This window comes from Acyrthosiphon pisum, chromosome X (assembly GCF_005508785.2).
Source record: "Acyrthosiphon pisum isolate AL4f chromosome X, pea_aphid_22Mar2018_4r6ur, whole genome shotgun sequence".
Lineage (NCBI taxonomy): Eukaryota > Metazoa > Arthropoda > Insecta > Hemiptera > Aphididae > Acyrthosiphon > Acyrthosiphon pisum.
This window is the reverse complement of record NC_042493.1, coordinates 58,442,310-58,458,180: the sequence shown is the minus strand read 5'-3', so window position 1 is coordinate 58,458,180 and position 15,871 is coordinate 58,442,310. Positions and strand designations below refer to the sequence as shown.

Below are 15,871 nucleotides of genomic sequence, written 5' to 3'. Positions count from 1 at the left end.
GAATCATATTTTTCCTAAATGTCATATGCATGGGTAACATAACTATTATTCTTAGAAATTCACAATAATTATTAGCTCTAACTTGAACAATTTTCATTAAATTAAAATTTTTTTTTTTTGAAGTGTTTGAAAAAATACGATCAACAAAATGGCTAACTTTGAAATTTAAAAAACTTATTTGCCTAAAAAATTTTTTTAAGACTGTAAAGAAAACTGCATTTAAATATATTGATTTTCCTCAGAGATACTAAGGGTGATACGGGACTTCTGGGACATACTGTATATCATCCTTGGTAATCAATAATTAAATAAATATTATTTTAGAATTGATTGATTTTAAAGCAAGACGAGTGTCAACTTTCAATAAAAACTTATTAGAACTTGCTGAGTGGGAAATAAAACATGCACAGGTACCTAGATTTTTATAGTCGTTTATTTGGGTAACAATAAACCAACATGTTTTTCAAATATATTTATCTTAGTTAATATAAAATTAAATAAAACTGTCATATTCATATACATTAATACATTTTTGACCAGGCATGTTAAACACGAGGCTGCGGACCTCTGATCATTTTTTTATTGCCCTAATAGATATATTATTGATAGCAATATTAATGAACAGTTAACTGTGAGAAAAAATGTTGCTATCTTCTTTATGTTGATGGTTAGAAGGTAAAAGGGCGTAAATGCCACTTTTTTCAAAATCGATGTCATTGCATATTGTTGTTAACGGAATTATTAATCAAACCTAAACATTGTTATCATTTGTATATATTCAAGAATTTATGTTTTAATATGTGGTCGTAAACTGCATAGAATTGGTGGAAATGAAAAAACTGGGTGTAAATGTCAATTAAAAGATGTAAACGGCATTCAAGGAAACTCGATAATATGTAAGCGCCATTGTTGACGGTTACATCAATTTATCATTTTTGTTAGTGGTTTTGTCAGCACTGTAAAAAGCCTTTATATCTACAATTTTTGAAATACTTTTAATACAAATCTTCATTGAATTAATCAATAATATAAAACAAATAACAATATTAAACTATCCATTATACTTTGTAGTTAATAGAACATCTTTGGGGCTCAAGAGCCACGATCAGAAAAAAAAGGGGCGTAAGAGTCATTTTTTTTTTTTTAATTGGCTTAAATACACAAATGTGTTATGATTATGAACAATTAATCATTACAAAATACGTAAAAACTCATTATAAATCATATTAAGTCTCAAATCGAAGTGTTATACGATGTTCTAAGGTTGTAATACAGTTCATATGAAAATATCTGTTTTTCGGCTCTCCCAAACAATTTGGAAATTGACGTTTACACCCTTTTACCTTCTAACAATCGATGTAACAATTATGTTAGTGCGAGGTACATTATGTTACTTTTCTGTGTTATCTTTTGATAAACTATAATGTAATACCTAAGTATTGTTTAGTATTGTAAGAAAAAATAAAATCAAACATTTGTATAAAATGTATTTTTTGATATTATATTTGTTTTTGCGACATTGTCAACAATTCAATATATTTGGGCCAATTAATACTTTTGTGTTTGACATGCCTGTGTGAGACACTATAAACCCATAATTATTTCTCAGGTTAAATAGAAAATATGTTATTAAATTAAATAGAAACAAGGTTGTGTTTAGTTTATATTGGTAATAATATCATTAATAAAGGGCACATTTTATTTTTTTGTTAACTTTATTTTAGACATAACCTATTTTAAGAGTAAGACATAGATGGCATATTATTTAATATATTTATCATCCATTATTTTTAGCATCAAATAGACATTCTGAAAACTAGTCTTGAAATGATAAACAGCGAAGAAAAGAAGTCAACACTTAACGTCGAGGTAATTTCATAATCAATTTTATGATTTCTCACAGCAAATGTGTAATGTTATTTTATGGCTGATTTAAATATACCCATATACAGTGGAATGTCGATTATTCTATCTGTCAATTATTCGCACCAAAATTTGCAAATATACTTAATAACAATATGTTTATTCACATATTTTACAAAAAATTATTAATTTGAAATATAATTTAAGTACATTACTTAATTTACTTTCAAAAATAACACATAATATATTTAATTATTAGGGATAGGATTTTGATGAGTTGCCATTGTTCTTTTCTAGAAGAAATACTATTTTCGTGTTTCTACTGAACATTAGTCAGAATCCAAAATCATTATTATTTATTTGTTTTATCCATTTATTTTTACATTATGTTTATTTTATATAAGATAACAAAAAAAATTTATTTCGATACTTGTTTTGCACCTTCATATAATTTAATCTTATCTTAATGCTGTGTTCTAATTTTATTTAGTTAATTTTTGACTTTTTTGAGGTCACCAATATCCTATCTCTTTTAATAGTGTATATCAGGGGTAGCTAGCAATAAGAGAATTGCGATAGGTATAATGAAAAATAATATGAAGAGCAGGAAAAGGAATAGTACCAATTATTTTGTTAGTAAAAATGTTAATACCTCATGTGTATGCCACCCCTGGTATATACATATAAGTACACGTATAAATAATATTATTATAATACTATGTATGACAAATGTATAAATAAAATATTTTAAATTCAATATACATGTACAATGTACATTTTTAGTCATCATATAATAATCCTCCAAATCGATTATTCGTTTCCCGATTGGTCCTAATTATTCCAAATAATCAACGCTCTTCTGTATATGGTAGTTCTGTCAGAACTTAGTACAATTTATATTACTATAATTTATTAAAATTGAAACAGCCTTAAATATTATAATCTCTATGTATCCACAAATTTTTGTATTACTAAAATATTTATTGATTATTAAAATTATGAAAATTATATAAAACATATTATTATTTATAGTTTATAATTTATTTAAATATATACGTTTATACTTTATATTTTATTATATTAGGAAAATAATCATTCCTTAAAGTGATTTTATTATTTTGTATTATTATTTATTAGTATACACATTTATTATTTTTATATTTTGAGAAACAGTCTTCTTCAATACTAGCTCAGTTAATATAATATTTATCATATCATTAATGTTTTATAATATACATATATATATATATATTTATATAATTATATATATGTGTGTGTGTTTATACCATTAATATTTATCCTAAAATATATTATGTTACTGATATATAAAAAAAGTTTTTGAAATTTTAAAATTCTGTCATTTTTTGACAAATTTTAATTTTTCTTAGTTAAGTTAAAGGCGACATTAATGAGTTTTCAATTGATTTAATGTATTATTACTTTACCAAATCATTGTGATACCTACAATGTTTAATCGATGGTATTTTTATATTAAATATCAATTTTACAATGTGATAGTATTGTGTTATTATGACAATTGATAATTAAAATCTTCTTATTCAATCATACTGCCTTTTTCTTATACTAAATAAATCAATCGACTGTTGTATTACATGTAATTACATTTGTGCATTTAGTGTACCATTATCTTTCACTTGTTATGTTTTGTGTTGTTGTTTGCATACATGTAGTTGGCACGACGTTATCACGGGAGCAATTGTTTTAATTTATTTATGTCTATGAATTTAAATAATTTATTTGTGAGTTTCAATTGAATGAAACATATTGGCATTGTGTAATTAAATCAACTAAGTAATTACAATTTTTATATATATTCTTAACTCAAAAGTATCAGCTAATGACGTACAAATGTTTTAGAAAACCTATTGTTACAAAATAAAACTGGGTTTTAAAAAAAAAAATAGATGGATGTAACATTTAAGTTAATAGTGTTTATGTGGTTTTTTTTATCCCTTTTTATTTCTTACCTTACTTTGATTACTTGCAAAGTGTGTGGAATTTCAAGATTGAGAATCACCATTTTTATAAATTTATATTTTAAAATAATTATATGCTTTTTAATTATTGAAATATATTTGTTTTGTAATCAAAAATAATATGTTATTTTATGGATATTACCTTTTGTCAAAGATCTGGTTGATGTTATTAATAACTAGAGTACGGATTTTAAAGCAATAAAAAACTAAAAAAAAAGCAATAAAGCCGTCTAAATTTTCCAAAAAAGCATTAAAAATGGGTTTAAAAAAATAATATTTTCTATACAAAAAGTATTAAAATTATTTATTAGTACATTAAATTATTTTTTTTAAAAAAAGGTATTATAATAAATTTATTTACAAGCCCGCTTCTTTGAGTTTTCCTTCTTCAACAATTATTAATCTGTAAAGTAAATTTATTCTATTTACGATAATTTATAAAAAATAAATTAAATAATAGATATAAAATGATTTTTCGTCAGAAATTTTAACACCACATACTTTGGAAAAAAGTACAGCATTGTCATAAGAAAAAATGTCTTCACCAAATTCTTTTACAAAATTGCAAAAAATAACTACAATTAATAATTTTCGGTATTTTGTAAGTGACAATCGGCAAGAATAACAAACTATACAGTGTTACAACGAAAACTTAACTGTAATTCTGAGTAGAAAATTTCCAGAACAAGAGCATATTTTTGTGTTTATTGGCGTTTCAAGATAAATTAATCTACTATACTCATTATTTAATATAAAAATATAAATGAACATTTCAAATACGTTTATTTAGAAAACATTTTGAAAAAATGTACCAAAAATGCCAAAAAAAGCAAAATAAAATGTCATGCATTTTATTCTAAGTAGTATAAATTGAATTTGTAGCTGACATGGCTTTGTTTTAGAGCAATAGAAAAAAATGGCAAATGGCCTTCAAAATCCCGTACTCGAGTAATAACATTGCTATATTGATTATTGTTATCTGGTACAGTTTGGATGAAAGTTAATTGCATGGTCGATCCATAGATATGGATCCAGATATGTTTTTTATTAAACAAACATAGAAAGTGTCTTATTATATATGTGCAGTAATATTATATTTTGGTGACTTGATCCCGCCATTACATAATACTTGGTGCGGCCCATTTTTACTTCTAACTTGACGTAAGTATAATCAAACCTAATCTATAGCAAATGCTTAAATCAAAAAATTTGCAGTGAACTAAGATTTAGTAACAATTATTCTAACTTATGGGATGATGCTTAATGCTTTGCCAAATAAGAATGGAAAACTGTGCAATACATTTAAAGGACTATAGAGGCATGTTATGAAATATTTTATAAGGTGAGTTGCTTCCAATCTCCCTGTTTAGTATTAAAACATAATTTTATCATATAATAGTTTATTTAATTGTGTAGGTACTAAATTAAACAACAAATCACTCTTTAAAATAGTTATTAAAACAACATCATATTTTTACATTCTAGTTTTTTGAAGCTTGAAGTTAATTGATCATGGTGATTTTCTGACACACGTAGTTGGTAGGGAGAAGTGTATAACATACAGTGCAGCCACCCAATTAATGAATGTGACATTACTATTATCTATTAAATACAATTTAACTATGAAGATGTTTTCATTATTATATATTTCAAGACTATATTTAAATCTATATAAACTATAAATTTAGGTATTCTTTTTGTGTAGTATAATGACAATAAATCGATTTTATACACAATTTAATATGTCATTGTTTTAAATTGACTGTAGAGGAGCTTGTTTTTAGTAACAGGGGGAGGTTAATATAGTTAACCCCCTTCTCTATGTGCCTCTGAAGACAACTTACTGTCAACTACTTACAACTACTGTCTTTATACTTCTATTAAATTAAATTAATCGGTAATAACAATATTAATTGCAATTAGATTTACACGGCCTCCCATGTACACAACTTGTACTAAGACCTATTAATATAAATTATCAATACATCCTGATGAGTAAAATATATAAAATATAAAATATATTCATATCTATGACTAGCATAATAATAATAAATAATATGATCTGTACCTACCTCTTACACGAGGCTGTCGGTGTTTATAGATAATATTATATTATTATATTAAAAATATTAAGTTTTAACCTTGCAAGACCAGTATGACTTACCCAAAGAGTATTGTTTTCAAGAGAATAGATAAATATTGATAAGATAAACTACTGATGAAGTCCATTATTGTGTACTTCAGTAGTCCAGCGACAATAATGTAAGACAAAATCTAAATATTGAATGTCTTTAATTGAATTTTTGTTTTAACTGATTGTATGTAAATATAGCTACTAACCACAGATTTCCATGTAGTATAGAAGTCTGTACTACTAACAGTTTTAATTTTGACTTTATCGATATTTTACATTTTGAGTATTAGACAAAGTATATCTTGTTCATAATTTTGGTATTTTTTATTATTACAATAATTATTACTTTAAGTTTTACCCTTTAAATTTTAGATTCTGATGAATGTATTGATTTTACAACAATGAGTTTTTTATTTTTGTGTTTGACAGCACTTTATAGTAGAAAAATGCTATTAAAATAATCATTTGGTAACAGTGGTCACTAAAAAGTTAGATCATCTTCGTTCAGAATCATTGTTCATTGTATACTATGATTTTTCATTGAATTCAAATTTAACATATTTATTACAGTGACATGACCTACTCAATGATGAAATACACTCAAATCCTAACTGTACCCTTACTGTAAATCACCATTAAAAGAACATAAAGCCAAGGCAGTGCTCTAATCACAATTTATGAATATTTTTGGATTTAGTGAAATGGTGTAAATTTTAATATTGTGATATAAATTAGCTGGGTATATACATATATTATTTAGGTAAATATTACAAAAACATTAAGTTAACAAAAGTATAAACTATATAATGAAAAAAATAAAAACAAATAATAATAATAATAATAATAATAATAATAATGCCATAGCTGTATAAATTAAAACAATATAAACAAATGTAAACAAAACAAAAAGGTTTTTAAGAATTCAAGTAACTTATTTTTTTTTAATACATATTGTCTTAAGTATTATACTTTAACCTTTAAAGAGAAATAAATACAACACAATTTGTCTTATACTTTGTAAATGAATCACTTTAATGTCATTTATAAAAATTATATTACATATCATAATATATTATCTTCTAAATAAATAAAATATAGAGTAAAATAGTAATTTTTGGTTTTATTATTATCTTTAGTATAATCAAACCAATATTTTAAAATACAATAATGCAGTCTGGTCAGTACCTGTAAATCAATTTTCCAGCGTTATAATAGTTGTTTTTTACGTTGATAAAAATGATTATAATTATAATATTGTATATATAATTTTATAATTTTTTCCAGATGACATAAATTGGCAAAAAATTTAGATGACATGAGTGAAAATTTGTAGTTTGATTTTGATTATAAAAATTGTATCATCATCATCATCCAGCATGAAATGTGTTAAAAAGGATAAAAAATAAATAATTTATGGATAAAAGCATCTGTCAGGTAAAAACAATTGGATTACAGAAAAAAAATTGGTTTTAATTAACAATGATTCACCGAACACACTCATCCTTATTTTTTGATTTTTCCTTTAACAATGAAATTACTCAAATTCTTATATTTAAATTTTTCAAACACACTTAAAGACCATTCAATTTCTTAAGATTTGTTGTATTAGACCTAATGGTGATACAAAATTCTGTTTTTTAAATGAGAACTTACTATTTTAATGTAAGTTATTTATTTAATGGATCTTTATTTTGAAAATATTGATCTAAGTACAGTAAACTCTCGTTGTGTCGAAACTAAAATGGAACAGAAGTCTGAGATATAAAGAAAAATTTGTATGAGTAGTTTTACTCAGTTTTTAAAATGCTTAGTGAATTATACTTGGTGAATCTCCTCGAAGAACATTTAATCGTTATTTTATTTATTGATATAAAGACATAATTTTATAAAGTTAGAATTTCATGATTCAAAATATGGATAGTTTAAATTAATCGATCTGTTGGTAAATTAATTAATTGATTATAATCTTGTATCAGGCAATTTAAATTGTGTCATAGCAATAGTACAAATAAGATTTTTCACGCTAAACAATGATGTATAATATAGTCGTCATAATAAACTTATGTATTCTCCGTTCAAAATAATAAACACAAACAGAGGCTGACTTGTGCGCAGGAGCGTGGCAATACTACACGGCAGGCATATAGATTGGTGAATTGGTAGGGAGGACAAACGGGTGTTACCTGACTGCCGTCGAGATTTGCGTTTCTTATTTTGAATAGAGTATATTTAATATTTATATTTCGGTTAATGTACATTTAATTTTATCAATCACCTAATATAATTATTGTCAAACAAATCACATACACTCATATTCTTACCAATTGTATCATTTTTAAATAATTTCTTCGTCTGAAATCATTATGCGTGTGTGTTCGTTTGCATGGATGTTACGATCAACCAATTTTTGTGCGTGCACTAAAGGTTCATCATACTCACCACTAGAGGAACGACTTTTATAAAGAATAGGACCTGTATATGGTGTTGCAGCGTTATCTAACAATATATTATTACTGCCTTCTTGCAAGCGTACTGAACATAATCTAGACCGAGCTGACAATTTTAGTCCACTATCAGAGGAATCAGTTAAAGATACAGAGTTTTCAAAATATGACGACAATTCTGGTTCTGATACTAGAGATTCTGAACTTTTGGCAGTCATTGGTCGTTTACTATATTTAGTGAGGGTGCGCATTCGCTTATCAGAGGAATCTGTTTGAGGTGAATGACATTCTTGTTGGTCTGTATTAGGTTCACCAGTTTTGTTAGCACATGAACAAGTAGAACAGTGTCGTTGAGTTAACCGCTCTTTGACTCTTTCTTCTAAGACTTTTGCCAGGATTGCTGCTGAAACACTGTTTACAGGTTGTGATGATGCTTCGTCGGTGTCTCTTGATGACTTTAGATCTTTATCTAAAATAATAATAATAATAATAGTAATAATAATAATAATAATAATAATATATTTTTCTTATGATAAAAGCAATTAATATGCATGTTTGAAATTATGTTTGCTAATAAGTGTTGGATATTGTGTTTAGAACAGTTAGTGCAATCAGTATACATACATGAAATGAACTAATCCTACACATAGGTATTGTGCTATTCTATTTTTCTATTATGATTAACCCAGACAGATACAATACATTAAAATATAATCAACATGACATACGCAAAAATTAATATTGGTGACCAGGATGTATATATGAAACAATTTAGGTAACATACCGAGAAATTTTGATACCTCCAATGCACTCGTTCAGTGTATTTTTTTAATAATTAAAAAAAAATAAAACATTAAAATGATTTTAAACATATTTCTGTCATGTTTGTTTGAATTAATTCATTTGAATATTATAATGAACTCAAAGCTAATTTAAAATTGTATAATATATAATACATATACTTTAAATTATCTATTCAAGAATGAATTACAATTTACATAATTTAAGTTTAACTGTTAAGTATAAGGTATGTATACATATGTTTAATTGTCTCAATTTGTAAAAATATAGCTTACATAAAAAATGTTTAACTATTTTGTTCTTGTACTAAACATCTTGTACTTCAATTATTTATCACTTTGGAAACTGTACTAATATTTTAAAAAAAAGCTAACACTTATTATAATTTAATAAAAAACAAAAATTATTTTAAAAATTACCATTACTCAATGAATAAACCATTGCTGTTGGAGGAAATGTAGGAATTGGTACTTTTATAGTTTTTCCTTCTGATTTCTGTGCTATGTTACCATTACCATCTGACAATCGTCGTTGTTTGCTAAAAATATAATTTCGAACTTTGGATTGTAATTCACTTGGCAGCTACAAACATAATATCAATATTATAAATATATAACATTAATTATTAAACTAAGAATATTCAGTTTTGTACATTCTACAAGATTAAAAATTTAAAATGTTATAAGTACCTTAGGTACATAAAATATATATTTTTATAAAATGATAGGTCTTATATCCATGGTTCTCAACCAGTGTGTCGCCCGTATAAACCATAGTCTTTAAGTTATTTTTTGTTCATTTTACATTTATTTGGTCATAGAATAATAGTATAAAATATTAATTGTGTGCCAATAAATTTATACTATGTTTGCAAAATATTATTAGGTACCTATGAGACATTATTATGGTGTTATAATACAGTTGACTGTTAAAACTATAGATAAGAAAAACAATATTGACAGCGTTTCATCAATATAATTTAGATCTAAAACTAGTTAATTACATAGATTAAAATATTTAGGTACGTAAATAAACATTTGATACATGTAAGTTTTTTATCTATGGTTAGTCTACCAATCTCAAGTATCAAACTGACTTTTTTTTTTTAATTACCTAATAGCTTTTTTTACTTGAATACTTATCTAAAACAGTTAAAATTTTATTTTTGTTTTTTTAATAAAATAGTAGCACGGAAAATAAAAATGATAGTTAACATACATTTATAATTATACATTTATAATTGTTATTTTTTCAAAAAACCTTTAGATATTTTATATTGAGTGTGTCATCATTTATTTGGATTTAAGTGAAAAAAAGGTTGAGAACCTCTGGATTAAATAGCAAAATATATTGAATAGCTATGATGAAATACCTTAAAATGATAAAACTCATTAATTAAACACATTACCATTTTTATTGTTAAATATTTAATGAGTGGCGACAGTTATTAATAGGCTTGTTACATACAAATTACTATTACAATTTACATTTACTTACATTATCATATTTTTGAGACACAAAATGAGATGGTTTGCATTGAAGTAATTGAATAGCAATATTAAGATCATTTTTATACCTCTCCTGTAACAAATAAATTCACACAATATTAAAAATATATTTGCTATATTATTAATCATAGATAGATTAGTGGGTTTACAATAACGGCATTGGTAATGTATCTAAAATAATAAAAAGAATTTAATAATATTTTCTTAAAAAAAAATAAATAATTTATATACCTAATCATTCTAATAACTTCAATGGTCAATATTAGTTCATAAGAAAACAAATTCTGATTCATCCATTAATTAATAAAGGTAATTCCGAGGGTAATTATTAACTAAAGAAATTAATTTAAATAATATTATGTTGGTATATAGGTAAATTTAGATTATTTTTTATAAGTAGTTTTGAGTTAGTATCATTAATTTACTTCCTCTACAATTGTTTGATTAAATTATTTGTTCATAAAACGTTGTGGATATCAAGTAGGTAGGTAGGTATTTTGTAAAAATATTTAATTAATAATTTGGTTAATTCCCTAATAATTGTTAACAAGATTTTGTAACTATAACTTACATTTTCATCGTTCAATTGGTTCACTTGAAATTGTTGGTCGACCAGTTTTTGTGATATAATTGTGATTTCTGAATTTAATACATTCTTTTCGGATTCAGTTTTATCAACAAGTAACAATAATTTATCTTCAAGACTTTGGTTGACACGTTGGACTCTCTTATGTGATTCTAATAATCTAAATAAAAAGATATTTTATTTACAAAACATATTATATTACGGTTAATTGTTTACAATAACCAATTACAGTTTAATATTATCAACTGACATGGCTATTTTCAAAACTTTCATTAACAGTTGTTATTTGTATTATCATACTTAAAAGTACTTTACTGTATACATAATAATATTAAACATTTTGTAAGATAGGTAGGTTTGAAAAATAAAATTGGACCTGATAAAAATGTATTATAATAATATTATGTTAAAATTACTTATTCATATAAAATATAATAAAAACTATATAGTAAGTAATTACCTAGAATATTTGTCTTGCCATATTAATATTTCATCTGTTAATGCGGCATACTCGCCATGGGGAAATTTTTCAGCTTCACAAAGAAAATTAGTCTCCATGTTGACAATGTGATTTTCTCTTTCTAAGAGCTTTTGTTTTAGATTTTCGATTTCAGCATGTAAATGTAAGCTAGTCTGCTCGCAGCTACAGTCCTGAACATAAAAATATTATGTTTGGTTACAATATAGGTATTAAATTAAAATAAATAAGTTACAAGACAATAAAAACAAGCTATTATGATTACGTACCTACATTATAATAACTTTTAAGTACCTAGACACATTTTTTTGAATGTGAAAGTGAAAACATTTTAGCTTTGTACCAGCTAGGTATCTAGTATAATATATTTTAATTTTAATCTATGGAATATTATTTTAGTAGGTACCTACCTAGACATATTATTATGTGTCGAGGAATTTAATATAATTAATAACGACGTAGGTATTGGGAAAAATAAAATAAATATATGTTAGGTAGATCATCGACTATTGGAGGACATATGCTAAGGTAAATAAAAAATATTCCAAGGATTTACGGCCTACCTATGTATCTACCTATCACCTGAAGGAATATCAATTGAGCTACCGGGATATATTCGTCCCATTCGGTATAGCCAGATTAGATAATGTTAAGCCAAGAAAAAAACAATTGGGATTTCCTCTACCGACGGTGGCGATGACGGATATTGAAAATTATCCAAGCGAACAACTGCGTGCAACCGTCGAGCGTACTACGGTAAGATACTAAACCGGTCACATCCTGCACACTGGTTTGGGGGTGTCGGACGATATTATATTATAATCGTGGCGCGCAAATGACCGACGAATATCAGTACTGCAATAATGTGGGTGGTTCAGGTGTACTCACATTTTTTGCTGGGGCACGCACGGCCATCGGTGCTAGAAGTGCACGAGCGGAACGACGAGGATCTCGCGCACGCGGACGGCGGAGAGAGGCTGCAGCGAGCACTGGGACGCGAGCGGCCACCGGACAGAGAATGACGGCAACCACCGGCTTCCGTCGGAAGAGGGACGCAGCGGCGGCGGCGGTGGCGGCGAAGGATAACGTGCACGTCCGAACGTCAACGTTCGGTGTCCGTGTGTGACGACGAGCGCCGCGCGTCGTCGGAGCGAAAGGAGCACGTCGAGTCGGCGGCGGCGGCGACGAGTACAAGCGCGCACGCACACGCACACGCACACGTGCGCGCGCAAAGGGCTGCCCAGTAGGACGGACGACCCTGCGGATTGACGACGGCGGCGGCGGCGGCGGCGGTCTGATCGGCGATCGTGTCAACGCCGAAACGACGACGATGTTATTAACAACAAAAATAATATCAGTATCGTCGTCGTCGATGTTGTTGTTGTTTTTGTTGTATCAGGCACGGGAGATGATAACGCACGATACCGAAGTGTAGAATATTATTGTTATTGTTCACGGTATTAGCGGTATATTAATAATATTATATTGTTGGTACGTGTCCTATGGTTTATATTGTATGACGTGCGACCATAAACTGAAACGGACTTAAATCCACGGTCACGAATTTACGATTGTATTTTTTGACATTGTCTCGGGAAGAAAGCGAGGGTCTGTGGATTTACAACCGTCGTTACCACGACACGTAAACGCGGTTGGCGATTGTATAACGTGGCGGCTTCTCGGCATCTGGTCCGGCCGAGATCGGCACGAAATTATTTATAATATCGTCTTACGTAACACATTAATCACGATTTTTTTCTTTTCTTTTTTTTTTGAAAGTTTTCTTGATTTTAAATTATCTAAACTTAGGTAGGTACCTATAAATATTTACAATTTTTTTAACATTTGTATATCAGATATCATTGGTAGGATTACTAGGTTTAAATTGTATAGATTACGTCATGTACAAATTGTACATTATACAATAAATGATTTTGCACATAACAATTAAACAAACGTACAAAATAAATTATAATCTATAAGTAATGTTAAATGAGCTAATTTAAAACGTATTGGGTACCTACGACCACGTTGGAGTCTGCGTCTAATGCGAAGGGCAATCACCCGAAATTTTGTGGACCGATTGCTATTTGTATAAATTAGGAAGAAGCTTAACGATAGGTCCTTGGTGCTGGATCACGATTTATGTCAATGTTATTACTGTTATTAGAATGTAATTTGTAGGATTTGTTTACACTATATATTCTGTGGACTGTGATATTATACTGCCTCCGTGTTCAAGGATGTTGTTTATTTGTTATCCATCAAATTCAAAGTTTAATAAATATTTATGTTGTTTGGGTAAAAAGATTTCACTATAGCACTATGTCATTAATAATCGCACGGTGAAAGTTGTAGTCGAAAATATTTGTCAACTATTTATGGCATAATATATATACATTATATTATATTATTATAGGTATATACCTATTACCTATAATATATTACATTATAATAATATAATGGTTGGTAACGCGTTGACACGCACAGTTTCATCGTACCATTTAAGATTTCTTTCGGCTTGCGTGAATACAATTTTTCATTTAAATTATATTATAAAATGTATTCAAATCCAAACAGCCCAGGTTTTCCGGGACAATTTCGGTTTTTCTGACAAAGTGTTTTGGGACGGAAAATTACCGGGCTCGTAATCAAACTTCAAGATATTATCATGTTAACATGTTTGCTTTTACTAAGCACGTTTCTAGTAGAAAAACAATACACAAATGATGATAGTCAAGTCTCAAGTCGATTATACTTGAATGAATGACGACAACTATTTTAAATAGGTATATATTTTCATTTTCCCGTGTTGGTGACGACGACATTATTATATTGACGAATATCGTTATCCGTTCTCGAAATAGTTGTCATCAGTACTTATCACAATCATCAACAATTGATGACTTTGTCGGATACTCATTTTGATGTGTAGCATTGGACAAGTTTATTCTTCATACAGTTATGTATGTATAAAGTTATGTCGTAAAGTATTGAGTACTGACCATTGTGTGTGGTATTCGAATATATATACTATATAGGTAACGTAGAAATAGGATTTTAAAACTGTCGATTGACTGTGCAGAAGTCATGAGATTTTTCCATCCAAATTTTGCAAAAATGTTTGTTCCGGTTTAAGTAAAATAAAATCAAGCAACACTACAGCTTAAACTGTGGTATATTAGTTAGCAGCAGTAGGTTAGTATTATAGGTTGTCGGTATAAAGTAAGTTATACATATGCCTAATATATATATATATATATATAGTCTGTTCATTTTTAGACATCCCCCCATCCCCAGAAGAATATCTGTGGACGCCAATCAATTGACGTAGATATACTAATATAATAACGACAACGATAATTATTATACTAATGAATAAGTACCGGTGCGGCCCATACATTGATCAGTCGATAAGTCAGTCATTAAAATATTCAAATTTTCGTACTACACACATAGTCCCAAATCTGTCAAATCTAAATTATTTCTAGATAAACACTATGGTAGGTATACTATATACCACCGTTGTCTACTAAGCTGATAATTATAAAAATAGCTACTATAATAATAATATAATAGCTCTATAATAAGAGTATAAGACGTAACCATAGATATATACAACAACTAGATAGCCGTCTCCTTCTTGTCATGGAAGTCGACCGCCATTTACAAAGCAGGCAATGTTTACAAAATAATATTATTGTATTATAATAGTGTTATAATAGTATATATGTATAGATAAATATATATGTATATAAATAAATGTAAACATTGCCTGCTTTATAGATGGCAGCCGATTTCAACATATTGGTCACAACTGTATACTATAAAGACGGCTATCTAGTTGTTGTATATATCTATGGACGTAACAACACAAAATATTGTTTACTGTTTAATAATTAAAATGTGGTTAGGTAATATTATTATAAAGGTTTAACTAGAATAACACACTTTTAAATTTCGTACTACACAAAGTGTGTCGTACTACACACAATTTTAGGGACTGCGATAAGTTATAGGTAGGTAAATACATAGTACATACAACATAATACTTAACTAG

General features: G+C 27.6%; 2 protein-coding genes across 3 annotated transcripts in view; one reads left to right on the top strand and one right to left on the bottom strand.

The window, feature by feature from the left end:
* Positions 1-3,977, top strand: part of LOC100166208 (sorting nexin-6) — a 13,349-nt gene extending 9,372 nt beyond the window's left edge. The window contains exons 11-13 of one of the 2 annotated variants that reach the window (XM_008187608.2): positions 325-410; positions 1,795-1,869; positions 3,555-3,977. In XM_008187608.2, the coding sequence (XP_008185830.1) occupies positions 325-410; positions 1,795-1,869; positions 3,555-3,638 (245 nt within the window). In that variant the 3' untranslated portion in view covers positions 3,639-3,977. The remainder of the gene's footprint in view (positions 1-324; positions 411-1,794; positions 1,870-3,554) is intronic. The other variant, XM_008187606.2, reaches the window with a different exon arrangement.
* A 3,025-nt stretch (positions 3,978-7,002) lies between these two features.
* LOC100571088 lies at positions 7,003-13,496 on the bottom strand. The gene is made up of 6 exons (XM_003246317.3): positions 12,700-13,496; positions 11,794-11,984; positions 11,319-11,493; positions 10,737-10,820; positions 9,659-9,821; positions 7,003-8,907 (listed from the first exon to the last, which is right to left on the bottom strand). Exons 1-6 carry the CDS (start codon positions 12,724-12,726, stop codon positions 8,330-8,332), a joined length of 1,218 nt encoding a protein of 405 aa, XP_003246365.1. The 5' UTR covers positions 12,727-13,496; the 3' UTR covers positions 7,003-8,329.
* Positions 13,497-15,871: the final 2,375 nt, after the last annotated feature.

Excerpts from the sequence above, each read along its gene's own strand:
- LOC100571088 (XM_003246317.3), bottom strand. The coding sequence starts at position 12,726 with ATGGCCGTGCGTGCCCCAGCAAAAAAT. Across the intron at positions 10,821-11,318 it reads ACCAATTGAACGATGAAAAT|GAGAGGTATAAAAATGATCT; the intron begins GTAAGTTATAGT and ends TATTTGTTACAG. Across the intron at positions 8,908-9,658 it reads GGTTTATTCATTGAGTAATG|ATAAAGATCTAAAGTCATCA; the intron begins GTAATTTTTAAA and ends TTATTATTTTAG.